The sequence below is a fragment of the Delphinapterus leucas genome, chromosome 15, assembly GCF_059928025.1.
Source record: "Delphinapterus leucas isolate spDelLeu-1000000601 "Yukka" chromosome 15, BTC_Dleu_Yukka2, whole genome shotgun sequence".
NCBI lineage: Eukaryota > Metazoa > Chordata > Mammalia > Artiodactyla > Monodontidae > Delphinapterus > Delphinapterus leucas.
In genome coordinates this window covers 7,432,762-7,460,099 of record NC_143143.1, presented here as the reverse complement: position 1 = coordinate 7,460,099, position 27,338 = coordinate 7,432,762, and the positions used below count along the sequence as shown (strand labels likewise).

Sequence of the window (27,338 nt, the reverse complement as noted above, 5' to 3'; positions counted from 1 at the left end):
GATTGGGGCGGAGGCGCCTGGGGGAGCACAGAGGAGCCTGACACGGGGAGGAGGGGATGGGGGACTACACCTCAGCGCAGTGATGCCCATGTGACCGCCTGGGTGTAGGACGGGCACCTTGGACTGAGCCCCAGCCTCACCTGCCAGAAGAGAACCAGAGCTGCCCCAGCCGTGGCCTTGGGGCGGGAACTGAGACCCTCTGTGCCGGGACAGGTGCTCAGCCTCGGTTTGGGGTGGGGACCCAGAGGTTTCTAATCTCTCATAATTAATAGAGCTGGTGACAGTTCTGATAACTCTGCTTTTTAGTTTATCAGAGGATCACGTCCTGGGCTTGTGATTTATCCCCCTTGAGGCCCCTTAGCAGCAAGATCAAGCTTTTTGCCGAGAGTCAAAGATCATCCCAACAAGGGGGGAACTTCAAGTTCAGGAAGTTGAAGTTTGGGGGAAAGCAACCTCCTTTGGCCTCACCCTGGCCCTTGGGCACCCAGACCCAGGGCATTCACCAAGTATGGAGTATCGAGCAATTCATACCTGCGGGGAGCTTTGATCTGTAGTCACAATTCTTATGAAGTGAGGAGTAGTGGTTCTAGTTCACAGAATCGGAAACAAGCTCAGGGGGCTCAAACTTAATGCCCACATCCCTTTGGTAAATGATGGGACCTGGTGTGAATCCAGGTTGGTTGGATTCCAGAGCCATGGGTTTCTCCCAGATTCCCCATTCCCTTTTTCAACCTTCATCTTCCTTGGAGACTCAATGCCTCAAGCCCTAGCTCTTTGAGTTTCTTGAATTGTTCTCACCAACATTCAGAGAGGGTGGCTCCGCTCCCTTGGCCCTTCCCCACTGAAAGGTGCAGGGGACCTGCCTGTGGTCAGTCTCCGTCTCTGTCTCTTGTCCCTCTTACTCCATTCTCTGGCCCCTGATTAAAGCTGAGTCAGAAGCGGATGCTTCCCCTCGGCTCCCAGTGCCTCCCGTGGGAACCCTTCCTTGGCGGCATCCGTTAGTCCCTCCCCGGTAAGTCCTCTCCCCACACCCTCGCGGGGCGGGGAGCCCAGGGCAGCCCAGAGACGAGGGGGTGGGGTGGACTTTTGGCCCGTTTCGTTTATTCCGTCCATCTCCTCTTCAACAGCTGCCGTGCACTCTTGTCTCACTCCTCTGACCGACCTGCAGGGAAGCGGAGAGACCCGGAGAGAGGGAAGAGACCAACCAGAGACAGACCTGGGCCAAGGAAGAGGCAGAGGCTGCAGCCTGCCTCCCTCTCTCTTCCCAGCCTGCCTTAACCGCAGTCCTTAGCCAAAGCCCCTTCAAGTTCCCCTGGGGCTCAGCCCCTCCCCTTCTCTGGGGCCTCAGGCTCTCCCCGGGGCCTGTGTCCCACCATGTCGGTGGCTGTGGAGATCTTCGGCTTCTTCATCGCAGCCCTGGGGCTGCTGATGCTAGGGGTGACCCTGACACACAGCAGCTGGCGAGTGTCCACCGTGCACGGGAACGTCATCACCACCAGCACCATCTTCGAGAACCTCTGGTATAGCTGTGCCACCGACTCCCTTGGAGTCTACAACTGCTGGGAGTTCCCGTCCATGCTGGCCCTCTCTGGTACGGGGTGGGGAGAGCTGAGGGGAGCAGAGGGAGGCGGGAGGTTGGAGAGACCCCGGCAAGGGTGGGTGCTGCCTGCAGTCTGACCTTGGGCGCCATACAGATACGGGAGGCCCAATCCAGCTGGGAGACCTGGGTTCCTGAAGCCGGGAGTGCTGGGGGCAGCCCTCTGGAACTGCAGTGGAGGCCTCACCACACGTGGCCCCCTGCTCTGACTTGACCCTCTGTCTTTGTGGCTACAAGTGCAGGCACTGGGGCCAGAGTGCCGGCTTCAGCACCTGCCTTTGACTAGCTCTGTGTCCCGGGCAGGTGACAAAATGAGCTGCATTTGGCCCATCTGTAAGATTACGGTCATAACGGCACTGGTTCACCGGGTGGTCATGAGGATTATATGAGATAAAATGTGCAAAATGTTAATGTGATGTGAGCATCTATATTCGCTCAATCAAATTCAGCATTTTAGTTTCAGGGTGGGAGTGCTAGGGCTCGTGGGGTGAAGAGGAAACCTCATCTTGGATTCTTGGGGGTTGAGATACTTAAAAGTCTCAGTAGCTTCGCCAGGCTTCCACTGGAGCATTGGTCTCTCCGCCACGGGGAGTTCTAAAGGACTGTTTTAAAGGGAGTCCTCTTGCACATCTCAGTGTCCACTGGAAGCAGGGGTGTGTGTGTGTCTGTGTTTGGGGTTCTCGGGTCAACGTACTTTTTTGAGGTTCTTGGCGGGCTGAAGCCTACAGCTCTTTTGGCCCAGAAAGTTTCTCCCTGGTGGCTGAAGCATCGTCCTGCTCCCTGCTCACCTATGAGTAGCATCCCCATTGTTCCCCAGAAGAGTCCTTCAGTCGGCCCCTTGCCAGGCCAAGAGGGGATGACAAGAAACCCTATGCAGTGCAGCTCCCATGCCCTCACTGGGTGCTCACGGAGCCGTCATGCTCTTCCAGGCCCCCTGCTGCAGGGGCCAGGTGGTAGGGGAAAGAGCCAAGGTCAGCATGCCATGAAATCGCCCCCGTGTATGTCAAAGATGCTCTGAGCCGTTAGGGAGTCCAGATGGGTCTCTCGTGCCCCCACTATTCTCAGAATCTCCTGAGGCAGCTGCAGGGGCTTCATGCTCTCATCCCATCCAGGATGCTCACCCCCTGCCCCGCGAAAAAAGCCCTCTGTAAAAGTTGAGTACAGTCTGGGCCAGACACCCAGAAGGCTGGGTGGCCAGAACGGACATTGGCGGCAGCCACTCAGCAGCCCTGGCCACCCCCTGACTTACCCCTCAACCACACCATGGTGTAAGGAGGGGCCCCAACTTGGACTGCTGCTTGAAACCTCTCGTGAGCGTGCACGAAAGACAATGAAAGACAGGGGTGCGAGGGTGTGCTGAGGGGGAGAGCAGAGCGCAGCTGCCCAGGTTGAGGTTCCAGGCATTGTGCTGCATGCTTCACATGCACCATTTCAGTGCTGATAACAGCCCCGCTGTTGGCGGTGTTAGTAACCTCATATTCCAGAAGCTGGAAGACTGCAAGGTGCCCTGCCCAGAGTCACACAGGTGGTAGGGGGGCTGGAATCCAGACTTGTGTGTATCACGAGCCCGCTGATACTTCCTTCCCAGGCTGGTTCTGGTCCTGGGAAGGTTCCTATCAATTAGTCACCTCGCAGCCACCCAGCCCATGCTCTTATGGGCCCTTCAATAATCTCTCTTTGTCTACGAGAGCTACCTGAGGATCCGGAGCTGGTCTGCCCCAGGTGGGGATGGCTGGATGGATGGATGGGGAGAGGGTGGGAACTCCGGAAGGAGTGGCTGGGAATAAGAAAATGCTCCCAGAGAACTTTGTCGCTCTTCCCTGCTCCCCAACTCTGGGCCACTTCACATCCGCCTGGCAGGGACCCAGCCTTTCCCCTTCAACACAGGTGGCACTGCCCCACCCGGTAAAGGGGTGCAAGGTCCTTGGGAGTGCTTGGCAACTATCAAAGACAGAGAAGGAGGAAGGGGGCCCAGAAAGGGAGCAGCCTTCTTCTTCGAGTTTGAGAAAGGGGAAACAGGCACTGAAAGCATGTGCGCTAGACTGACCTGGATTGGTCCTAGGCCCAGGTATCCTACGTTCCAGATAAGAAACTGCCCTTTACCCAGTGACCCATAGGTCACTGCTGCCCCCTATCGGTCACTCCAGGAAGAGGCTCAGTTCAGGATGTCGGGCACTGCGCTGGGCACTAAATGGGACCTAGTAGATGTGGGGAAAGGGAGGGGGTGCTTGGGTGCAGCGTCTGTAATACCCAGCAGAGCACGGCGGTTCTCAACCAGGGGTGATTTTTTGACGATGTCTAAACATTTTGATTGTCCTGTTTGGGGGGATTGCTACTGGTGTCTAGTGGGCAGAGGACAAGGATGCTGCGAAACATCCTACAATGCAGAGAATGCCCCCCAGAACAAAGCATTATCTGGCCAAAGTGTCAGTGGCGCCAAGGAGAAGCCCTGTAATGGAGGTAGAGGCGAAGTGCGCCTGCGCAGGCGGGAGGGTCAGGCGGTGCTGAGCCTCGTTGGCACTGAGGTGAGCTCCTGGGATGGAGGGGAGTGTGACCCCTTGGCCTGACCCCTTAGTCTGGATGGGGCCTGAAGGACAGGGAGAGGACTTGAGGGCTTTTAGGGACTGAGGCCTGAGCAGGTTGTATAAGGGGCTGCCTGTCGTAGCCAGGAGAGCAGATGGAGGGGAAGGGGCCGGCTCCGGGACCCATGGCTGTGTCCCACCTCCCTAGGGTACATCCAGGCCTGCCGGGCGCTCATGATCACCGCCATCTTCCTGGGCTTCCTGGGCCTCTTCCTAGGCATGGTGGGGCTGCGCTGCACGAACATTGGGGGTCTGGAGCCCTCCAGGAAAACCAAGCTGGCGGCCACCGCAGGGGCCCTAAACATACTGGCTGGTAATTGGGGGCAAGTGATGGGGGGACGCTGTGCCGTGGTGGGAGTGGGGTGGCCCGTGGCCCAGACTGCAGGGTTGCCTCACCTTCCCCTTTGCATTGACACCTGCCCTCTCTCCCAGCTCACCCCACTCTCAGCCATACTCACCAGATCCCTTGGTTACAAATCAGTCCATCAGCAATGTTTCTTGAGCCCACACTAGGAGCCAGGCAGTGGGAGGGACTCCAAAGGTGAGAGTTTCTGCCCTCCAGAGCTTACAGCCTAGATGGGAAGACCAGAGTTAGGACATGCCTGTGCGCGCGTGCGTGCGCGCGCACACACACACACACACACACACACACACACACACACACGCTGTACACAATAACAGTACCATGTGACTCACCATCCCTTTTCAATTTGCAAAACATTTCAGCACACATCACCTCACAACAAGCCTGTGAGGCAGGGCAGGTCTTGTCCTGTTCTCCAGATGTGGAAACAGGCTCAGAAAGGCCAGGTGGCTTGCTGGAAGACAAGCCCCAGGGGGCGTCCAGGCTGGACCTGTAGTCCGGGGGCCTGGCTGGCTTCAGGCCTTCATGCACCGAGCGGTGAAGACCTGGCACAGCGCTGAGGGCTCTAGGAGGCCAAGGAAAGGGGGGTCAGGGCAGGCAGGGCTGATGGGGAAGACTGCTTGGGCTTTTGAGGATGGGGAGGACTTGGATGAGCAGATTCCCAGCGAGGAAACTGTGGTCCAGGCGCTAGAGGTAGGAATGCCAGGGCAGGTCGGGGATAAACAGGGGGAAGAGGGGCTGAGAAGCAGAGTGGAGACCACAGGAGAGGTGGGCTGCGGTAGGGTCCTGGGGGCTGGATCGAGCAGCCTGCAGTTGACGTAGGAAACATAGGAAACAGAAGAGTCATGAGCTGGAGAGGGGAAACAAAAGGGATCCAGTGAAACTTGCTCTTGGACTTGAGGCCCACGTCCTGCTCTCCGGGCCGCCCTTCCTCCGCAGGGCCTAGTGCGGTTCTCCTCTCCCTCCTCCAGGTGTCTGTGGGATTGTGACCATCTCCTGGTACGCCTTCAACATCACCCGGGACTTCTTCGACCCCTTGTACCCCGGAACCAAGTGAGTGTGGGAGCGCCACTCACGGGGGTAGTGGGTGGGCCTCTGCCCCACCCTGAGCTAGCACCACCTTCTCATCGTCCTTGTCCCCAGGTACGAGCTGGGCCCCGCCCTCTACCTGGGCTGGAGCGCCTCCCTGCTCGCCATCCTGGGTGGCATCTGCCTCTTCTCCAACTGCTGCCGCTCTCGGAACCAGGACCACGGCGCCAGGTAAGGGAGGGCGTGCCGCGAGGGGCGGGTCGCGGGGCGAGGGCTGCATCTCCCTCTGACCCGGGTTCTCTCCCCTGCCAGCATCCGGCTTCCGTACAAGGCCCCGGCAATGCCCGCCAAAAGCCTCGCTGCCCGCCTGCCCACCTCGGCCTCGGATGAAGAAGGCGACAGCAGCTTTGGCAAGTACGGGAAAAACGCTTACGTTTAGGTGGCCTGGCCTGTGGACCCCATTCCCTTCCCACTGCCCCCAGTGGAGAGGGGTCCCCGTAAACCCGGGGCTGCAGGCGCAGGCCCCTGCTCGCGGTAACAAGCTCAGGGCCAAGCCACGCTTCAGGCTCCGCCCCGTGCCCGGAAGCCGCGCCCAGCTCTGACCTCAGGCCCCGCCTTCCCTGTCGGAGCTCCGCCCTGGTCACGCCTCTTTCGTCTGGCCCCCTGGATCCTCTCAGGCCAAGAACAAGCTTCCTGAGAACTCACCTCTGGCCCCTGAGGCTGGACCCCTCTTAACCTTCTGAGTCTGGACCCCTCTTAACCTTCTGAGTCTGGGTTCTGGGCCGTTAAGGGGGCGGAGGCGTCCCCGAGTGTTTGTGGTCTGTATAAATACTTGCAAAAATAAATTTGTACTGCGAACTGTTCAGGGGTTGAAGGTGTCATGAGGCAGCTGGCCCAGCAAGGGACCCTGGGTGCCGCCTCATTTCCTGGACCCCAGGCTGTCACCTGTTCTCCTCTCCATCGCCTTTGGACTGTCCCATCCGGCAGAAGAGGAGAGGAGTGGCAGGTGATTTCTAGAATGTGGCACTGTTACAACTACCGATAAGGGCCATCAAGGAGCAGATAAGGAATATCCAGCTCTAGGAACCGGAATAGCAGAGATACCCTCTGGCCAGACTGATAACAGATCAATCCTTTTACTCTGGACCTTTCTCACAGCTGTACAAGGAGACAGTTGGTCTAGAGCAGAGTTTCTTTACCTGGGCCTGAGAGTGGATATCAGAAACTGACAAGCCCTTTGAAACTGTGTCAAATCAATGAGGCCTGGTGCAAGTACAGTTTTCTGGGGACGGTTCAATAACTTCCAGAGGGACTTCCCTGGTGGCGCAGTTAAGAATCTGCCTGCTAATGCAGGGAACACAGGTTCAAGCCACGGTCCGGGAAGATCCCACATGCCGCGGAGCAGCTAAGCCTGTGCGCCACAACTACTAAGCCTGCGCTCTACATCCCGCGAGCCACAACTACTGAAGCCCGCGTGCCTAGAGCCCGTGCTCCACAACAAGAGAAGCCACCGCAATGAGAAGCCCGCGCACCACAATGAAGAGTAGCCCCCACTCGCCGCAACTAGAGAAAGCCCGTGCCCAGTAACAAAGACCCAACTCAGCCAAAAATAAATAAATTTATTTAAAAAAATAATAACTTCCAGGGCTTCCCTGGTGGCGCAGTGGTTGAGAGTCCGCCTGCCGAGGCAGGGGACACGGGTTCGTGCCCCGGTCCGGGAAGATCCCACATGCCGCGGAGCGGCTGGGCCCGTGAGCCATGGCCGCTGAGCCTGCGCATCCGGAGCCTGTGCTCCGCAGCGGGAGAGGCCACAACAGTGAGAGGCCCGCGTACCGAAAAAAAAACACAAAAAACAAACAAAAAAAACACAATAAAATAAGGCACAAATGAACTATCTACAAAACAGAAACAGACTCATAGACACATGTACCGTTTTCAACACTATTTTCTTCTTTGCTAGAAGCTACAGCAGCAAGACCGGGGCCCCGCCCTCAGAGAACTCACAGGCTGGGAGCAAACAGAAATGCAGACAGCTAGTTACCATGTAATAGGCAAGGTGCTAAGGCTACTCCAGGAATCTTCCAGTTTTTGAGGAACTAGCTATGAGAAACTCAGCAACAAACTGCTTTAGGTCTTGGGCAATGATGTCAACAGCTGAGTACTTACCAGACGCCAGGCACTGGGCTTGGTACGGTCTCATTTAATCCTCACAGTTTCTGGGAGGTGGCTGTAACAGAGTCAAAGAGGCAAGGTGACCTGTCCAAGCTAGTAATAATTGTTAGTACAATAATTAGTAAGTAGCGGGCCCAAGGTCTGAGACTGAAGACCCAAATGGCCTGTTTCCCAGAATCCCTGGCTCTCCAAACTAATCCATGTCAATTATTAGTATTATTAATATTTTATTTAGTTAGTTAGTTAGTTAGTTGTGCCAGGTCTTAGTTGCGGCAAGTGGGCTCCTTAGTTGCAGCACATGGGCTCCTTAGTTGCGGCACATGGGCTCCTTAGTTGTGGCATGCAAACTCCTAGTTGTGGCATGCATGTGGGATCTAGTTCCCTAACCAGGGACCGAACCCAGGCCCCCTGCGTTGGGAGTGCAGAGTCTTAACCACTGCACCACCAGGGAAGTCCCTAATCCATGTCAATTAAATTTAAAGCTCATTGAGGTTTTTAGGTGGGAGCGCCCCAGTCTTCAGCCTTCCAGATCCTAGCATTAACCTCTTCTGCCCCTGCGGGCCCAGGAAGGGTCTGTGCTGCCCTACCACATGACACTGGATCTAGAAGCTTCTAGCCTCTAGAAGCTTTGGCATAGTGTAGATTCCCCAAAGACCAAGGTGTTTCCCAAGGTGGGGACCAAGTCTCCACTAGTACACAGGAGCTGGCAAAAATTGCTCAAGGTTTTCCTTGAGGAGTTAAGGTTTCAAATGGGGTTCTGGAGATCTTTCCTAGAGAAGTTCAATGAATGACTTGGGGACCCAATCAGCATCAGAGCGTCAGGAGCCCCTGGGGTCTGGCTCTGTCCTATCAAGGTCAGTTGGGGAAGACTGAGTGTGTCACTGAGTAGACAAATCTTACAGCAAGCAGAACCTCTGTGATTCTTTTTATAGCAACAAAATAGGAAACAAAGTCAGTAAATTTAGGAAATAAACCAAAGAGATTGTGCTGACTCAGTGGAAATCTGACAGGAATTCCGACGCAGGTGATCACAGTGAAGCACAGAAGGTGTTTCTCAGCCCAGAAATGGCCTTTTTTTTGGCCATGCCTGTGGCTTGTGGGATCTTAGTTCCCCAACCAGGGATCGAACCCAGGGCCCCGGCAGTAAAAGCACCGAGTCCTAACCTGGCACCACCAGGGAATTCTATTTACTTTCTTGAGGATACTTCTTGGTGGAGAGCAAAATAGAAAGGTTAGGATTTAGGAAAGTTTCCCTTCCTGAGAGCAAGATAATTAATCTAGGCCAAGAGTTCGCAGCCAGCAGACTGAATTCCTGATGTCCCAGTTACTATTGCTGTATAACCAACCATCCCAAGGCTCAAAGGCATAAACCATTTTATTATACACAGAGATTCTGCAAGTCAGGAATTTAGACAGGACACAGCAGAGACAGCCAGTGTCTGCTCCACGATGTTGAGGACACGGCTAGGAAGACTCAAATGGTTGAGGGTAACTTGATGTCTGGGGGTTGGAATCATCAGGAAGCATCTTCGCTCCTATGATGGAAGCCTGGGCTGGGATGGCTTGAAGGCTTGGCTCAGCCGGACCCGTCAATGGGAGGACCTGCACGTGGCCTCTGGGTGTAGCCTGGGCTTCCTCACAGCATGGCAGCTTCAGGATGGTTGTATTTCTTACATGGTAGCTGAAGGCTCCAAAAGCAAGTGTCCTAGGGACAAGGCAGAAGCTGCACTGCCTTCTACCACCTCGCCTTGAGTGTCATGTGATCGCTCTTCTACCATTTTCTACTGGCCCAAGCACTCATAAGCCTGCCCAGATCCCAGGGGAAGGGGACCAAGCGCCACCTTTTGATGAAAGGATAGTAAAAAATTTTACAGCCATTTTTCAAAACCACCACACTGAGGACTTTCTCTAAACCCTGTCCTCACCACCACTGAACACGAAGATGTCACCAACACCACTTGCCCAACCAAGTCTCCAGGGAAAGGGCAGGAAGCTCCTCAGGAAGACACTGGGAATATTTGGGCCAACCCCAAGAAAGTCCCCAGTAGTGGGGAGAAGAGCCTAAGAAATTCCTTAACACCAACTTGGCTGGATCTCATTAATATCTTACTGAAGTAATTTGTGCAACACATATTTCCTAAGCACCTGGTTTGCTATGTTGCAACAGGGTACGGGGCCTTAAGACAGCAACTCCAAGGCACTTAAGAGCTCACAGCTTGCAATCCACTTAGAGAAGGTGTGGGTGTAAGCAGCTCTAGTAGCACAGAAGTTACAGCATCCAGGGCCACCAAGAACAGGGGCCTCTACACCGTGAACTTCCTGACGCTTCCCAGAAATTTCTGGGTTCTCTCTGCTGCTAATAATTTCACACACCACAGCCCCTGGTAAGAGGGGCTTCCTAAGGACAAGTGCTGCCTCAGACAGGCAGCACCAAGAATGAGGTCCCAGTCTCTCCCATCTGGTTAAGAACCAGAGGACAAAGACAGCGCTGGTGCCTTCTGTGGCGCCTTCTATACCCCCATCCCCACCCCTCCCCTCACTCCACTTCCCCATAACCAGTCCTGGGAGCCAGCGGTACTCAAAAGATACCCGGAGGAACTATAGAAACAAAATTAAAAAAAAAAAAAAAACAACAACTAAATCAATAACCCAAATAGTGACACAAAGCAGCCAAGGGGCTTCCCTGGTGGCGCAGTGGTTGAGAGTCTGCCTGCCAATGCAGGGGACACAGGTTCAATCCCTGGTCCAGGAAGATCCCACATGCTGCAGAGCAACTAAGCCCGTGCGCCACAACTACTGAGCCTGCGCTCTAGAGCCCATGCTGTGCGATAAGAGAAGCCACCGCAACGAAGAATAACCCCTGCTCACTGCAACTAGAGAAAGCCTGTGCACAGCAATGAAGACCCAACGCGGCCATAAATAAATAAATAAATAAATTTATATATATAAAAAAAGAAAGAAGCAGCCAAGAAATGCAAAGACATGGGGGTGGCAGGAGAATGGGACAAAATCTTTCACGGTCAGGGACCATGAGGGGCAGACAGCGGGAGTAGGAAAAGACACAGAGTTCGAGAGACAGGAGCCCCATCAGCCTCACCCCCAAAACCCCACAGGACCACACAGGCAGCCTCCTCCTCGCACGAGACCTTTTATTACAACAGCGCTCTGAGGGCTCAGCCCACTGCCCTGCCACAGTCCCTGGGAGCAAGACTGGTCTTCCCTGGAGGACAGGACACGAGCTTTGTTGGGCTCCTCTCTTGGTCCAGGGGGAGCGCCTTTCCTTTCGGTGACGCCCTCTCCGAGGCCAGGTGATGCACGGAAGGCCTTCCTCTCTGCGGACGCCTAGGGTCATACAGTCCACTTCAGGCACCTGCAAGGCAGAGGAAGCCCAGGATGAGCAGAGGGTCCAGGAGGCTGTGGGGGAGGGGGGGTTGTGGACCCGGGGGGCCCCTCACCTGGTCTCCTGGTGGGTGCCCAGGCAGCGTACAGTACAGTACCGGGCGCCGCAGCTGACACAGGTGTAGGGGGAGGGGAAGCCGCAGACAGCACAGAAGGGGCGCTGGGGCCGGGATGGGGGTCCTGCACAGGCCGTCAGGTAGTTGGGGCCCTCAGCCACACTCAGGTTCTGCAGAGACAAGGGGGCTGGCCCTGTGACCCCTCTGTCCCCTTCCAGGAACACCTGCCGGGGCCAAGGATGTCTGCAGGTGCATCCCTGCCCTGTGGGGTCCTCCCCAGCCAGCTCCTCTCACCTGCTCCTCCAGCAAGGCCTGAAAGTTTTTTCGGAAGCGAAGTTTAAAATGATCACCTCGAGTTTTCTTCTTTTTCTTTCCTAGAGGTCAAGAGCAATGAGTTACTTGGCACATGCCAAGGAAGACACTGGTTCTTTGCTTCACCGTTCCGATCCCCCGTGTCCATTCATCGCCCAGGTGCCCACCTGGGTTCTAAGCCGGCCTCTCTCTACCACCCTTCCCTACCCCCCACTTCTCCAAGCCAAGCCTTCCTCCATCTCCACCCTCCCTATATCTAGAGCTTTGTGTCCGAGCTCAAGGGATCTCAGAGCTCATCGGCTCCAGCTTCTTCATTCTATTGATACATACAGGAAAGGAAACTGAAGCACAGAAAGGGAGAGCAGCTGGCTCAAAGGAGCCAGAGGAGCTCCTGGATCACCCATCCCCCAGCCTGACGTCCTTACAAACCCTGACCGGGGCAGGCTCTTCCCTCCTCCTGCAGCCTTGTCTCCTGGCACCTGGCCCCCGCTTCCTCCTCCACCCGACTCACCAGTGTCTGCATCATCATCAAACTGAGGCAGCCGCTTGCCGAGCTGGGGGAGCCCTGCGTGGGGGTCGTCCTGGAAGTTGTCATTCTCCAAGGCCTCGAGCTGCCTGTTGATGCGGCGTTGCCGGGCCGCCCGGTCCAGCACCCGCCGCTGTCCAGGGTCCTGGGAGCGAACTAGATGGGGTGGGGCCAGAAGAGTTATGGGGTCAGAGAAGAGAGAAGCTGGGGCGGCCTTGGCTCTGGGCCGTGTGTGGAAGATGTCCAGGGGTTGGGGAGGCACAGCTCTCTGATCTCATCCTAGTCCCCCAGCCCTCGGCCCCTGTATCTTCTCCCAATATATCACCTGCTCTGGCTGCTTCCTTCCCAGCTACCTAAGGCTGCCGGTTCAGTCACTCACGCCTGTTTTCTTTTCTTTCTTTTTTAAAAAATATTTATTTATTTACTTATTCGCCTGCGCTGGGTCTTAGTTGCGGCACGCAGGATCTTCATTGTTGCATGTGGGACCTTTAGTTGTGGCATGCGGGATTCTTAGTTGCGGCATGTGAACTCTTAGTTAAGGCATGCAGGATCCAGTTCCCTGACCAGGGAACGAACCTGGGCGCCCTGAACTGGGAGCATGGACTCTTAGCCACTGGACCACCAGGTAAGTCCCCATTCATGCCTGTTTTCTATCCTTTTGGCCCCAGCCTTTCCTCCCAATCCCAGACCCAGCCAATGAAATGCCTCCTGGAGACCTCTCACTGCTGGCCGAAATCACACAACCATGCTGACGGAGACCACAGTACACTCGGGGCTTCCAGGCTCCACTGGGACCTTGACGCGCTCAGACTTTACACTCGGCAATCTCATTTCCCACCTAAAAGGAAATGAGCCACCATGGAGAGATGCTCATCCATCAGTCTACCCTCAATCATAACTGCATGGGTACCCCCCGTCCCTCCATTCCAAATGGATGCACCGCCAAGTCCCACTGCTAAACCCAAACCCTTTACCTCCAGCTCGAGTCCTCCCTGACTCTTGCATCTTCAACCCCTCCCACTCAACTGGTACTTTCCCCTCCACAGAAAAACCTGATAAACTCTCACGTGTCTATCCGACTTCATACCTACTCTGCTTTGAGAGCGCAGTCCATGGTAAGTTTTATTTCCTTACCTCCCATCCACTCCTAACCAACCCCTGGCAAACCAACTTCCATTCAATGGGAACCACTCACACTCAGGACACCGGTGACCATCTAGGGCCAAATCCAGTGTGTTTGCTTGAGCTCTCCATAGCCTGAGACTGTGTCTATATGTCACATTTTAGTAATTCTTGCAATATTTCACACGTTTTCATTATTATTATCTTTGTTATGGTGATCTGTGACCAGTGATCTTTGATGTTACTATTGTAATTGTTTTCGGGCATCACAAATTGCGCCCATACAAGACGGCAAACTTGATTGATAAATGTGTGTGTGTTCTGACTGCTCTAGCAGTCGGCTGTCCCAAGTCTCTCTCCCTGTCCTCGGGCTTCCCGATTCCCTGAGACCCAACCATATTGAAATTAGGCCAATTAATAACCTTACAGTGGCCTCTAAGTGTTCAAGTGAAAGGAAGAGCTACATGTCTCTCACTTTAAATCAAAAGCTAGAAATGATTATGCTTAGTGAGGAAGGCATGTCAGAAGCTGAGACAGGCCAAAGGCTAGGCCTCTTGCACCAAACAGCTAAGTTGTGAATGCAAAGGAAAAGTTCTTGAAGAAAATTAAAAGTGCTAGTTCAGTCAACACCTGAATGACAAGGAAGCAAAACAGCCTTACTGCTCATATGGAGAAAGATTTAGTGGTCTGGATAGAAGATCAAACCAGCCACAACATTCCCTTAATCCAAAGCCTAATAAAGAGCAAGGCCCTAACTCTCTTCAATTCTACAAGGGCTGAGAGAGGTGAGGAAGCAGCAGAAACAAAGTGTGAAGCGAGCAGAGGTTGGTTCATGAGGTTTGAGGAAAGAAGCCGGGGACTTCCCGGGTGGCGCAGTGGTTAAGAATCCACCTGCCAATGCAGGGGACATGGGTTCGATCCCTGGTCCGGGAAGATCCCACATGCCGCGGAGCAACTAAGCTCGTGCGCCGCAACTACTGAGCTTGCACTCTAGAGCCCGCAAGCCACAACTACTGAGCCTGCGCGCTACAACTACTGAAGCCCGTGTGCCTAGAGCCCGTGCTCCGCAACAAGAGAAGCCACCGCAATGAGAAGCCCATGCACCGCGATGAAGAGTAGCCCCCACTTGCTGTAACCAGAGAAAGCCCGTGCGCAGCAACAAAGTCCCAACGCAGCCATAAATAAATAAATAAATAAGTAAATTTATTTTAAAAAAAAGTTTTTTTAAAAATAGGAAAGAAGCCGTCTCCATAATATAAAAGTGCAAGTTGAAGCAGCAAGTGCTGAGGTAGAGGGACTTCCCTGGCGTCCTGTGGCTAAGACTCCACACTCCCAATGCAGGGAGCCTGGGTTCGATCCCTGGTCAGGGAACTAGGTCCCACATGCTGCAACTAAGAGTTCGCATGCCGCAATTAAAGACCCGGCACAGCCAAATAAATATATTTTTTAAAGTGCTGTTGTAGAAGCTACAGTAAGTTATTCAGAAGCTCTAACTAAGGGAATTCCCTGGTGGTCCAGTGGTTAGGACTGTGCGCTTTCACTGCTGTGGGCCCAGGTTCGATCCCTGACTGAGGAACTAAGATCCCGCAAGCTGCGCAGCACGGCCAAAAAAAAAAAAATCAGAAGATCTACCTAAGATAATTAATGAAGGTGGCAACACTAAACAACAGACTTCCAATGTAGACAAAACTGCCTTCTATTAGAAGAAGCCATCCAGGACTTTCATAGCTAGAGAGGAGAAGTCGATGCCTGGCTTCAAAGCTTCAAGGGATAGGATGACTCTCTTGTTAGGGGCTAAAGCAGCTAGCTGGTAACTTTAAGTTGAAGCCAATGCTCACTTACCCTTCTGAACATCCTAGGGCCCTTAAGAATTAGGCTAGATCTATTCTGCCTGTGCTCTATAAGTGGAAAAACAAAGCCTGGATGGCAGCACATTTGTTTACAACATAGTTTACCGAATATTTGAAGTCCATTGTTGATACCTACTTCTCAGAAAAAAAAGATACTTTTCAAAATATTACTGCTCATTGACAATGCACCTGCTCACCCAAGAGCTCTAATGGAGATGTACAACAAAATCAATGTTGTTTTCACGCCTGCTAACACAATATCCACTCTGCAGCCCATGGATTAAGGAGTAATTTTGACTTTCAAGTCTTGTTATCTAAGAAATATATTTCATAAGGCTATAGCTGCCACAGGTAATGATTCCTCTGATGGAGCTGGGCAGAGTCAATTGAAAACCTTCTGGAAAGGATTCACCATTCCAGATGACATGAGGAACATTTGTGATTCATGGGAAGAGGTCAAAATGTCAACATTAACAGGAGTTTGGAAGAAGTTGATTCCGACCCTCATGGATGACTTTGAGGGATTCAAGACTTCAGTGGAAGTAACTGCAGATGTGGTGGAAACAGCGAGAGAACTAGAATTAGAAGGGGAGCCTGAAGATGGGACTGAATTGCTGAAATCTCATGATAAAACTCATGGATGAGGAGTTGCTTCTTCTGGATGAGCCAAGAAAGTGGTTTCTTTTTTTTTTTCGCGGTACGCGGGCCTCTCACTGCTGCGGCCTCTCCCGCTGCAGAGCACAGGCTCCGGACGCGCAGGCTCAGCGGCCATGGCTCACGGGCCCAGCCGCTCCACGGACTAGGGGCACGAACCCATGTCCCCTGCATCGGCAGGCGGACTCTCAACCACTGCACCACCAGGGAAGCCCAAGAAAGATAAGATTAGATTTTATCTTGAGATAAAATCTACTCGTGGTGAAGATGTGTGAAGATCGTTGAAACAACAACAAATGATTCACAGTACCACATAACAGGGAACTCCCTGGCAGTCCAGTGGTTAGGACTATGAGCTCCCATTGCAGTGGGCCAGGGTTCAATCCCTAGTTGAGGAACTAAGATTCTGCAAGCTGTGTGGGGACAGAAGGAAGGAAGGGAGGGAGGGAGGGAGGAGAAAGAAAGGGAAAGGAAAGGAAAGGAAAAAACAAAGACTTTAAAAAAATAGAATATTATATAACTTAGTTGATAAAGCAGTGACAGGCTTGAGAGGATTGATTCCAATTTTGAAAGAATTGGGTAAAACGCTATCAAACAGCATTGCAGGCTACAGAGAAAACCTTCACGAAAGGAAGAGTCAATCAATGTGGCAAACGTCACTGCTGTCTTACTTTAAGCAACTGCCACGGCCACCCCAGCCTTCAGTAACCATCACCCTGATCAGTCAGCAGCCATCCACATCAAGGCAAGACCCTCCATCAGCAAAAACATTACAATGCGCTGAAGTCTCACACGATGGCTAGCATTTCTTAGCAATAAAGTACTTTTAAATTAAGGCATGTACATTTTTAAAAGACATAATGCTATTGCACACTTAACTGACTATAACGTAAAAATAAAAAAGATTTCTTTTGGCCGCGCCGAGCAGCATGTGGAATCTTAGTTCCCCGACCAGGGATTGAACCCGTGCCCCCTGCAGTGGAAGCGTGGAGTCTTAACCGCCGGATAGCCAGGGAAGTCCCTAAACATAATTTTTATATGCACTGGGAAATAAAAAAATTTTTGTGACTCACTTTATTGCGATATTTGCTTTATTGCAGTGGTTTAGAACCAAACCTGCATATCTCTGAGATCTGCCTGTACTAAGCTCTTTGCATAAATGGAATCCTTTAATCTTTACGTCAACCTTATGAAATAGGTATCATTATCATCCCCAGTTTACTGGAGTTCAGAGGTTAAGAAACCCGTCCAAAGTTTACACAGCTATTAATAAGCACCTGGGTCAGAATTCAAACCCAGAACTGCCCAGCATCCAAAAAGATCCTCTTGAGCGCTGTACTATACTGCCTCCCTTCCAAGTACCAGGCGGTTCTGGGAATACAACCAGAGCTTACAGTCAGGTGGGGAATATAAATGATCAAATAAACAAGCACAGTACAGGATAGCACATGCTAGGACAGGGAAGTACAAAGTACTACAAAGCACATGACAGGACCACATAACTGGGGCTTGGGGTAGTCAGTCAGGAAGATTTTCCAGAGGAAAGTAAGTCTAGGTTGAGGCCTGACTGATGAATGGAAGTTAGCCTGACTGGGATGGGGGTGGGGTGTCTTAGGCCTTGGTACCAGCATGAGGGAAGGCCTGGATGAAAGACTGCAGTGCCTTCAATAAATTTTTTAAAGTTCTGTATGGCTGGTATATAAAGTATGTGTGTGGGGGGGGGATGGGGATATGAAGTTAGGCAGACCATTAAGAATCTTACCTTTAAGTATCTAAAGGAATTTGGCTTTGCGACTTCCCTGGTGGTCCACTGGTTAAGACTCCGAGCTCCCAATGCAGGGAGCCCGGGTTCGATCCCTGGTCAGGGAACTAGATCCCACATGCATGCTGCAACTAAGAGTTCACATGCCACAAATAACGGGCCCCGCCTGCTGCAACTAAGACCCAGCGCAACCAAATAAATTAAAACATTTAAAAAAGTAATAAAGGAATTTGGATTTGGGGATTTTATGGTGAGGGTGATGGAGATCCAGTGAGGGGTTTAAAGATGACATGACTGCATTTATTACAAGTCAATCTGGCAGTGTTCTGACCCTCATCTCTTTTTATCTGGATTCCTCAACAGCTTCCTAACTGGCCTTCCAGTCTCTGAACCTGCACTACACAATAGAGCAGCCACTAGTCACATGAGGCTACTGAAATTTAGATGTAGATTAATTGAGATGTAATTAATTGGGCTTCCCTGGTGGCGCAGTGGTTGAGAGTCCGCCTGCCAATGCAGGGGATACGGGTTCGTGCCCGGACCCGTGAGCCATGGTCGCTGGGCCTGCGCGTCCGGAGCCTGTGCTCCGCAATGGGAGAGGCCACAGCAGTGAGAGGCCCGCGTACCACAAAAAAAAAAAAAAAAAAAAAAAAAAAAGATGTAATTAATTAAGATACATAAAATTTTAAATTCAGTTTCTCAGTCTTGCCACATTTCAAGCGCCCAATAGCTACACGTGGCTACTGGCTGCCATACTGAATAGTGCTGATTAAAAACACTCCCATCATCCCAGAAATTTCTACTGGACGGCGCAGCTCTAGTCGCTCCAATCCACCCTCCGCATTGAAGCTAAACTCCCTTTCTAAGAGATAAATTTGTCTGGGTCACTCCCCTGCCTTAAAAGACCTTGATGGCTCTCCACCGCCCTCTCCAGAGAGTTCAAACTCTTCGGCAGTGTATCCAATGCCTTTCAAGGGTACCTTTTCCTAGCCTTCCAGCCTCTCTCCTCTGCAAGCCCCAGAACTGTGAACTTGGCTTCCTAAGCGATTTGCTTTTTCTTGCTCTCCTACCTTGGCAGGTGCGGTTCCCGCTGCAGGGAAGGAGTCCCCACGCACCTGCACTGAGCGAAACTGTGACTTTCAGGACTCAATCCAAGCGTTTTCCTTCCCTCCAGTCCCCTCCTTCCCAGAAGCTGGGTTGGATGCCACTCCTCCCCGAGCCCAGGCACTCTGCATCCCTCTACCATAGCACGTATCACTCTGAAATGCAGTGGTAAGTCTGCGCGTCTGCCCAGCTCCCGGAAAGCCAGTTCTTGGATGCTAAGGATCTTTTTTTCTTTCTCCATCCCCAGGGCCCGGCTTGCAGCAGGCATGAATAAAACGTGAACGGATGGTTTGGGGGTCTGTCCCGACGTCAGGACCCCAGGTCCTGGGTAGGGATTTAAGACTAATAACTAGTTGAGGGAATCCTAGGCCAGGTTCGATTTTAGAGGAGGATAGGGGGCCAACAGCCAGGGGCTCACATACCCGAAGTTTTCTTCTCCACCATTTTCACAACACAGCCGCCAGCTGAGCCTACTGCGCACGCGTTCTAAATCACGCGCTGTGGTAGGGTCATCACGACTTCCTGTGGCGCGTGCCCCTACGCGTGCGCAGTGTAATCCACCGCTTTGACTACGTAATGTTCCCTTAGAGACCAGAAAGCTTTCCGCCATATTTTATACGGGCAAAACTACTTCCGACCTCGGTGTAGTTGTGTATTTTGCGGGACCCTCGAAATGGGTCATTTTAAAGAGGTGTTGCCAGTGATCTTTCAAGAAACGTCATTTTCCTTTGGTCCGTCTGAAGATACAGTCATCACAAAGGCATCCCATGGAGCTTCTCCCCTGGGCAGTGAAGATGATGGGCCGGAGTACCAAAGAACTTGGCTTCAGTGGGCAATCCCAGAGGTCCCCGGTGACCCTCTGCCAAAACCTCAACCCCCAGATCCCTTGGGGCCACAGACTCCTCGGCCTTCTCCCTCCCTGCCGTCAAACCCGCTCCGCGCGCCCCCACCGCCTCTTTCTGGGTCTTCCGCCCGGCTGCTCGAGGCAGGGTTGTGGCAATGACCCGCCTCCGCATTCCGCCGGACCCGCAAGGGGTCACTTCCCCTCTCCGCGTTTCACTTTCCTGAAGTGTTAGGCTGGCTGTGGGCCGGGCTGGCTCTAAAAGTCCTCGGCTCGGGATCGCCAGCCCTAGTCCCCGCCCCTCCCCCGCCTCCGGGTTGGGCGCCCCCTCCCGCTCGTTCAGTTCTGCCCACCGCCCGGGACAATCCTCGCCTTGTCTAAGGCCCGGCATCTCGAGTTTTCTGTAACCTCCGGGTACGCTTTTTTTTTCCCCCGGGGCGGAGCACCAAGCCGGCTCCTCCTAGCTGCGGGCCGCGCAGCAGCCCCCATCCTTTTTCCCAGAGCCTCTCTCCGGAGTTGGGGTCCAGGCGCACAGCCAGAGCCCGGTGCGGGCCTGTGTGCCCCTCGGCCAGCTCCACGTCATGGCCTCGGGCCCGGGACTCCGGCTCCTGCTGCTACTGCTGCTACTGCTGTCGCCGCCTCCTGAGGCCTCGGCTTCAAATCGTCCCCGGGGCAGCGACCCTGTCAACCCAGGTGAGAACCCGGGGAGGGGCGAGTGGCGCCAGGCTGACCCCGGGGAGAGGGTCGAGGCAGGCCTCTCCCACGCCCAGCGGGCTCTCTAGGGCCGAATCACACGGCCCCTCGCCCACTCCTCGCTCTGAACTGTTTCCACCCTCCCCATGGGAACTGACCCCGAATTTCTGGGTGTTACTCCCATCCCGCTTTCACTGGGGTCAAGTTTCCCTGGGTTGGAAGAGTTTAAGAGGGAATGAGGAAAAGAGGGGAGGAACCGGAGCAGAGTCAGAGGGAGGGAAAGGGGGCCTGCGGTGAGTGGAGCGCGCCGGGCAGCGAGCTGGGCGAGTGGGTCCTGAGTGTCAATTCCTGGCTGGTGACAGAGAAGCTGCTGGTGATCACCGTGGCCACAGGCGAGACAGAAGGATACCGGCGTTTCCTGCGGTCAGCGGAGTTTTTCAACTACACTGTGCGGGTGAGGAGAGAAACACTCTCATGGCCTCTAGAAGGGGCGGGGGTGGGGTCTAGCCTAGGAGTGGGCTGAGGGCTGGATGCCTGGGACCCCACGGTGAGCCTGGTCAGGGCGGTGGGACCACCTGGCCGCCTGAGCCCCTCTCTGGCATTCTGGGTCTCCTCCACAGACCCTGGGCCTGGGACAGGAGTGGCGAGGGGGCGATGTAGCCCGAACGGTTGGTGGAGGACAGAAGGTCAGGTGGCTGAAGAAGGAAATGGAGAAATATGCAGACAGGGAGGATATGGTCGTCATGTTTGTGGACAGGTAAAGGGGCTGGGGCTGGGGAGAAAGAAGAGGGGTGGACAGAAAGAGGGGGTGAGGAGACTGAGGTTCCTAGTGGCTGTCCTGCTCATCCTCCCCTTCCTCCCCCAGCTACGATGTGATTCTGGCTGGCAGCCCCTCGGAGCTGCTGAAGAAGTTTGTCCAGAGTGGCAGCCGCCTGCTCTTCTCTGCAGAGGGCTTCTGCTGGCCCGAGTGGGGGCTGGCGGAGCAGTACCCTGAGGTGGGCACGGGGAAGCGCTTCCTCAACTCTGGTGGTGAGTGGCAGAGTGTCCAAAAGTGGTGGGGCATGGAGCGTTCCAGGTGCCTGAGGGCTGGAGAGGGAGTGGGGACAGGTCCTGGGACCCTGGGAATCTTGGAGTCAGCACCTCCCCTCCCCCCACCCAGGATTCATTGGCTTTGCCCCTGCTATCCACCAAATTGTCCGCCAGTGGAAGTACAAAGATGACGATGACGATCAGCTGTTCTACACTCGGCTCTACCTGGACCCAGGACTGAGGGTAGGGAGGGGCAGAAGAGGGGGCCCGACTTGAAGCTCTGTAGGTGGCAGGCCTCTCAGGCTGAATGGGAGGGAAGGGGTAAAGAGGCTTCTTGAAAGACGTAAAGAGAAAAGAGTGGGAAATGGTGTCCCACCGCCTCTTTAATTACCTGCCCCATCTCATCCCATCCAGGAGAAACTCAGCCTTAATCTGGATCATAAATCGCAGATCTTTCAGAACCTCAACGGGGCTTTAGGTGAGGAAAAGGCAATCTGAAGGGGTGATGGGAGGCTGCTGGGGGTCCTGAATGTGGGAGAGGCTCCTGGTAGAACTGGGGTGATCTTCAGCTCACCTCGATGTTAACTTCATCAAACGTCAGAATGGCTGATAGAGTTAGTTGCACTGTGCTAATAGTAACAGGAGCAGCAGTGGTCGTAGCTAATGTCTGTTTGGCATACTACGTGGCAGGGCTCTGGGCCAGGGCTTTACTTCTGTAATTTCATTTAACACAACAATTCTACAAAGGGCAGGTCTGTGGTTATCCACCTGTTACAGATGGGGAAACTGCCTCTTTGAGGGGCCAGTGACTTGCCCAGGTCACACACGTAGTAAGTGGTGGGGTGCCCCAGGGTGACAGCAGCCTGGTCAGTGCCCTCAGAGAGAGAAGGTGTCCCATCCCTGCCCCATGGGTCACAGTCCTTCATCCTCTAGAGAAGCTGGGCAGCCCCCGCCCCCCCATATTTAGAAGCACGTGCTGTTTGGCAGCTTTGGGGGAAAGGGAGTCTGAAGCCTGGCCTTTCTTCCCCAGATGAGGTGGTCTTAAAGTTTGGTCGGAATCGCGTGCGTATCCGGAATGTGGCCTATGACACACTTCCTGTTGTGGTCCATGGGAACGGCCCCACTAAGGTGCCCCAGTTGCTTATACCCTCAGCCCCAGCCCCAGTCAGTCCTGCCCGCACAGCCCCTGCCCCAGACCTCGCCCCAGCCCCCAGGTTCCTCCAGCCCTTCCAAGTAGTGAGTCCTCCCCAACCCCAGAAGCACAGGTGCTGGGGGGGTTTCTCAGTGGCCACCACTCCCCGTCCTGCCCTGTCCGCTCCCTGTCTGCCCCACCTCCCTCACCTCCGGCCCGGACTCATTAGCCGCAGCCTCTCACCGCCTCTCCCAACAGCTCCAGCTGAATTACCTGGGAAACTACGTGCCCAGTGGCTGGACTCCTGAGGGAGGCTGTGGGTTCTGTGACCAGGACCGGAGGCCACTCCCGGGGGGGCAGGTGAGGAGGCGGTGCCAGCGTGGGTGGGAGAGCGCTTGGAAGCAGGAGGTGCAGGGAGGGCATTCCAGGCAGCAGTGGGTGGGGGCAAAGCCCCTGGAGACCCGCAAACCTGCCAGCGTTGTGGAGGACGGACTGGCGGGCTTTCCTCTGAGCCCCATCACGTTGTATCTTCCAGACTCCCCCCCGGGTGCTTCTGGCAGTGTTTGTGGAACAACCTACCCCATTCCTGCCCCGCTTCCTCCAGCGGCTGCTGCTCCTGGACTATCCGCCCGACAGGGTCACCCTCTTCCTGCACAACAACGTGAGACACCCCGACTGACAGCCTCTCCCTCCCAAGGGACCCCGCCCCTGCCCTCATCAGAACTCCCACTCCCTATATCCCAGACTCCTTCCTGCACCCTTTCTGCTCACCTCCTTCCCCGCTCCTGTCCCTCAGGCACCATCTTTTCTGCCCTCTCGGTCTCCCCATCTCCCCCTTCTCCCCCCACCATCTCCAGGAGGTATACCACGAGCCCCACATTGCTGACTCCTGGCCCCAGCTGCAGGACCACTTCTCAGCTGTGAAGCTGGTGGGGCCCGAGGAGGGCCTGACGCCAGGCGAGGCCAGGGACATGGCCATGTGAGTGAGCCTTGGGCGGGTGTTGGGGGGGGGCGGTGAAAGCAGTGGGGGAGGGGCTGCTACCCACTGCAAGCCCCCTTCCCTCTCCGTTCCCCATCCAGCGTCTCCTCGGCCTCCACAGTGGCGCACTCCCAGCCACTAAGTGTGCTGTCCCTCCCTTGCCCCGCACAGATGGAAGAATCTGGGGGTCCTGGGGGAGGAGGCACAGAGGCCTCGGCCTCCCCCTTTCCTGGCCTCCCCCTCCCCCCCAGTCTTTTTCTCCCTGCTGTCCTCTTGCTGATACTTCTACCCACTTTCCTCCTCTTCTCCTCAGCGGGTAGGGGGAGTTCCACCCTCTCTACAGTCCCCTCTCCCCCCACACCTGCTCCCGTTTCAGCTCATCTGTCTGTTGGTCTGTCACCTCCAGGGACATTTGTCGGCAGGACCCCAAGTGTGAATTCTACTTCAGCCTGGACGCAGACGCGGTCATCAGCAACCTGCAGACCCTGCGCCTCCTCATTGAAGAGAACAGGTCACTCAGCTGGTTCAGCCAGAGGGCCCCCAGATAGTCCCCAGGGAACCCCCCACTCCTCCCCTGGGCGTGGGGCACAACTCCGCCCGGCCCTCACCTCTGCTCGTCCACAGGAAGGTGATAGCGCCCATGCTGTCCCGCCACGGGAAGCTGTGGTCCAATTTCTGGGGAGCCCTGAGCCCCGATGAGTACTACGCGCGCTCCGAGGACTACGTGGAGCTGGTGCAGCGGAAGCGAGTGTGAGTCCTGAAGCCCCTCCCCTGCCCTGGCCTGGGCCCTCGGAGACCCTGCATCCTGCCGCAAAGCCCCAGTCTCGGGGGCCCAGTGGGGGCTGTGGGCAGGGACTGACCGTGCAGGGGGGCACGAGAGGGTTGACGGGGGAAGCCAGTGGGACCTAGCAGCTCACAGCCCTCGAGGGAAGGGGCCCCTGGGAGGAACAGGGCAGGACTGTGGGGCTCACCCACCTAGCTGACCCCGGTGTGGGCGCCTCCAGGGGCGTGTGGAATGTGCCCTACATATCCCAGGCCTATGTGATCCGCGGGGAGACCCTGAGGACGGAGCTGCCCCAGAGGGAGGTGTTCTCGGGCAGTGACACTGACCCAGACATGGCCTTCTGCAAGAGCTTGCGGGATAAGGTGAGTGGGCCTGGGGCTCGAGGCGGGGCAAGGCCCTTGCTCCCTGTCACCCTTCTCACACCCTCCCCCCACGCCAGGGCATCTTTCTCCACCTCAGCAATCAGCACGAATTTGGGCGCCTCCTGGCCACTTCCCGGTATGACACAGACCACCTGCACCCTGACCTCTGGCAGATCTTCGACAACCCCCTGGTGAGTAGGCGGCCCCTCGCTCAGAAGGTAGTTTCCCCTCCTTCACTAAAGGAGGATGCCCCAGACCTACCGCACGCTCATGCGCGCTGTGCAGGCTCTCCTGTTGCCTGGGGAGGGGGCTTCCTGGGTGGGAGCAGATGGAATGAAGAGGGCCCGGGTCAAGGTGCACCTCCCCCCATCCCCCAGGACTGGAAGGAGCAGTATATTCACGAGAACTACAGCCGGGCCCTGGAAGGGGAGGGACTCGTGGAACAGGTGAGCCCCACTCAGGACCCCGACCCATCGCATGGCCATCACCCCCTGGGTCCACCGCCTGGATTAGTGGTGCCTCAGGGTTTTCTGCTCAGGCATTGAGGGCAAAGGCAGAGCAGATAGGCCTGCAGCCCCCATCCTGGCATTAATCAGGGTGGTCCTCTCTTGTCTGTTGGGTATATTGGTGTATGGGTGAAATGATACTTTTTAAGATGAGTTTGAAAACCACTATCCCAGAACCCGGGGCTCCAGGACCCCCGTGCCATTTGCGCCATGTTTTCAGCACTGCTCCCACCTTCTCTGGCCCATCCCCACACTCAGATCCCCATTCCTGCAGATTCTCTCATCTCCTGGCTTCCCTTTCTGCTCCCTGCTTTCCCTCCCTTCCTTTGGCTGCCTGTCCGCTCCCCGAGCATGACCCAGCCCTGCTGTTCTCGCCCTGTCCCGCCCGTCTGCAGCCCTGCCCGGACGTGTACTGGTTCCCTCTGCTGTCTGAGCAAATGTGCGATGAGCTGGTGGAAGAAACGGAGCATTACGGCCAGTGGTCAGGAGGCCGGCATGAGGTGAGGGGCTGCGGCAGGGGGGAGGGGTCCCCAGGAGGAGGGAGGTGAAACTTCCCTGATTGAGGGAAAATGGAATCCAGAGAGTGGGAGCAAAGAGGGGTCCCCAAGGGGGAGGGGCCCACAGGAGGCACAGCTGTATTCTCTCACTCATCCATTCGTTCAAGAAATGTTTACGGGGTGGGTCCCAGACGCCAGCCCTGACCTGGGTCTGCCCTCCTGGGTCTGACCTGCTGCCAGCAGCAGCAGCAACCCAGCTTCTAAAGGCTGTGATGGGCAGCCGGGTCTCAGGAGGGACCCTTGACCCAGACGTGGGGGGACCGAGGGGCTTCACAGAGAGGTGACATCTTAGCTGACACTTAGAGGACAGGAGGAGTGAGTCAAGCTAAGAAGTGGTCGAGACTTCCAGCCGGAGGGAATACAGGCTTTAAGGCCTGGGAGCAAGAGGAGGGGGAGGCTGGCACTGCCCTGTCGGCTCAGTGCCCGCTGCGCACAGGACTCAAGGCTGGCTGGAGGCTACGAGAACGTGCCCACCGTGGACATCCACATGAAGCAGGTGGGCTATGAGGACCAGTGGCTGCACCTGCTGAGGACGTACGTGGGGCCCATGACCGAGAGCCTGTTCCCCGGCTACCACACCAAGGTGGGCCGCTGCACTCGCCACCCCTGCACCTCCACCTTCCCACACCCCGTCCCGGTTGGAGGTCTCCACATGATGCCTTTTTGGCCCCCGTGGTGTTTGGGGCCCCATAAAATGAGATCCTACAGGAGGGCAGCCCTGGGGGAGGCAGCCCGCAGGTACCAGTGAGAACCCCTCCCCTTCCCCGGACCTGATGGCCATCCCTCCAGCCTCTCCTCCCGTGTCCCTGTCACAGACCCGGGCGGTGATGAACTTTGTGGTCCGCTACCGACCAGATGAGCAGCCCTCTCTGCGGCCACATCACGACTCATCCACCTTCACCCTCAATGTCGCCCTCAACCACAAGGGCCTGGATTATGAGGTGAGTCCCTACTGCCCTCCACTTCAGGGCGCCCCCAGGGCCCCTCCCCACACGCAGGACCCTGTGTCCCGCCCCCTTACCATCCCTACACACACCCCTCGGTCACCTCCCTCCCCCTTGTCTGCCTTCTTTATGTTTCTCAGTGACTTCGTGGGTATCCTCTCCTGGACCCCTTCCGGGCTGGCAGCCTCACCCTTTCTCCTGGGTCTCCCATCTGCTGATGCCCAGACCTCCTGTGTCCTCCCTCCCTGACTCCCCCGGTCGGGCTCTCCCCGCTCTGTCAGCCCGCCGCCCAGTCCCCACTTCTGCTCACTCTGCACTCCTGCCCCTTCTCGTCTTCCCAGGGAGGTGGCTGCCGCTTCCTGCGCTACGACTGCGTGGTGTCGTCCCCCCGGAAGGGCTGGGGGCTCCTGCACCCTGGCCGCCTCACCCACTACCACGAGGGGCTGCCCACCACTCGGGGCACTCGCTACATCATGGTGTCCTTTGTGGACCCCTGACGCTCCACCACTGCCCAAGCTTCCCTGCCATTGTGCCTTCCTGTGCCGCCCTCCTCGGAGGGGGTCTGTCCAGCTCCTCGCCTCCTGGGTGTATGTTCCGTGTGCCTGGGACTGAATGTGTCACCTCGCTCCCCACCACGCGGCCCTCAGGAAGCTCAGGGAGCCCCCTTGCTCCACCCCTCAGCCCCCAAGAGTTCCCAGGGAGAGGGCTTCTGGGTGTTCACCACGTGATAAATTATTGTTTTTCAGTCTCCCTCTCAATAAAAGAGGATTTGTAATTCTTGAGTCCATTTATTCTTTCATCTACCTGTGGACGCCGTATCCCTCCCGCCACCCAGTGTAGAGGGGAGACCCGGGGTTTTCCAGAGGAAAAGAACAGAGAAAAAGAAAAGACAGAAACATGATTTTAGAGCAGAGTGGGAGCCTGGAAGCTTCCCTGGCTCCCACGTCTAACTCCCTGTCATTGCCAGAGCTGGGGGAGGACG

The 27,338-nt window shown here is 55.4% G+C and overlaps 3 protein-coding genes across 4 annotated transcripts; 2 read left to right on the top strand and 1 right to left on the bottom strand.

Annotated features, from left to right (window-relative positions):
- The first annotated feature begins 1,194 nt into the window (after positions 1-1,194).
- CLDN15 (claudin 15) lies at positions 1,195-7,395 on the top strand. The gene is made up of 5 exons (XM_022587981.3): positions 1,195-1,591; positions 4,328-4,492; positions 5,515-5,596; positions 5,687-5,803; positions 5,885-7,395. Exons 1-5 carry the CDS (start codon positions 1,375-1,377, stop codon positions 6,009-6,011), a joined length of 708 nt encoding a protein of 235 aa, XP_022443689.1. The 5' UTR covers positions 1,195-1,374; the 3' UTR covers positions 6,012-7,395.
- On the bottom strand, positions 7,172-19,413 carry ZNHIT1 (zinc finger HIT-type containing 1). Of its 2 annotated transcripts, none has more exons than XM_089895744.1 (5): positions 18,952-19,413; positions 12,023-12,193; positions 11,494-11,573; positions 11,232-11,369; positions 7,172-10,954 (listed from the first exon to the last, which is right to left on the bottom strand). In XM_089895744.1, the coding sequence occupies exons 1-5, from the start codon at positions 18,971-18,973 to the stop codon at positions 10,838-10,840; spliced, it is 528 nt and encodes a 175-aa protein (XP_089751870.1). In that variant the 5' UTR covers positions 18,974-19,413; the 3' UTR covers positions 7,172-10,837. The 2 variants fall into 2 exon arrangements, with proteins under 2 accessions (XP_089751870.1, XP_022443687.1); XM_022587979.3 differs by having other exon boundaries at positions 10,873-11,114; positions 11,200-11,369; positions 18,952-19,078.
- PLOD3 (procollagen-lysine,2-oxoglutarate 5-dioxygenase 3) lies at positions 19,180-27,131 on the top strand. The gene is made up of 19 exons (XM_022587972.3): positions 19,180-20,063; positions 20,426-20,517; positions 20,684-20,820; positions 20,929-21,092; positions 21,223-21,335; positions 21,507-21,570; positions 22,123-22,220; positions 22,483-22,584; positions 22,760-22,885; positions 23,082-23,203; positions 23,610-23,714; positions 23,828-23,953; positions 24,208-24,349; positions 24,427-24,540; positions 24,727-24,795; positions 25,251-25,355; positions 25,849-25,995; positions 26,228-26,353; positions 26,698-27,131. Exons 1-19 carry the CDS (start codon positions 19,952-19,954, stop codon positions 26,851-26,853), a joined length of 2,220 nt encoding a protein of 739 aa, XP_022443680.2. The 5' UTR covers positions 19,180-19,951; the 3' UTR covers positions 26,854-27,131.
- Positions 27,132-27,338: the final 207 nt, after the last annotated feature.

What these genes read in the sequence shown, in the direction of transcription:
- CLDN15 (XM_022587981.3), top strand. Translation starts at nt 1,375, where the DNA reads ATGTCGGTGGCTGTGGAGATCTTCGGCTTCTTCATCGCAGCCCTGGGG. An exon ending in GTCCATGCTGGCCCTCTCTG is followed by an intron (nt 1,592 to 4,327) that starts GTACGGGGTGGG and finishes CCACCTCCCTAG; the next exon opens with GGTACATCCAGGCCTGCCGG. An exon ending in AACCAGGACCACGGCGCCAG is followed by an intron (nt 5,804 to 5,884) that starts GTAAGGGAGGGC and finishes CTCCCCTGCCAG; the next exon opens with CATCCGGCTTCCGTACAAGG.
- ZNHIT1 (XM_089895744.1), bottom strand. Translation starts at nt 18,973, where the DNA reads ATGGTGGAGAAGAAAACTTCGG. An exon ending in AGGCCTTGCTGGAGGAGCAG is followed by an intron (nt 11,370 to 11,493) that starts GTGAGAGGAGCT and finishes TTGTCTCTGCAG; the next exon opens with AACCTGAGTGTGGCTGAGGG. An exon ending in GCGGCGCCCGGTACTGTACT is followed by an intron (nt 10,955 to 11,231) that starts GTACGCTGCCTG and finishes AGGGAAGACCAG; the next exon opens with TCTTGCTCCCAGGGACTGTG.
- PLOD3 (XM_022587972.3), top strand. Translation starts at nt 19,952, where the DNA reads ATGGCCTCGGGCCCGGGACTCCGGCTCCTGCTGCTACTGCTGCTACTG. An exon ending in CAGCGACCCTGTCAACCCAG is followed by an intron (nt 20,064 to 20,425) that starts GTGAGAACCCGG and finishes GGCTGGTGACAG; the next exon opens with AGAAGCTGCTGGTGATCACC. An exon ending in GGGAGGGACTCGTGGAACAG is followed by an intron (nt 24,796 to 25,250) that starts GTGAGCCCCACT and finishes GCCCGTCTGCAG; the next exon opens with CCCTGCCCGGACGTGTACTG.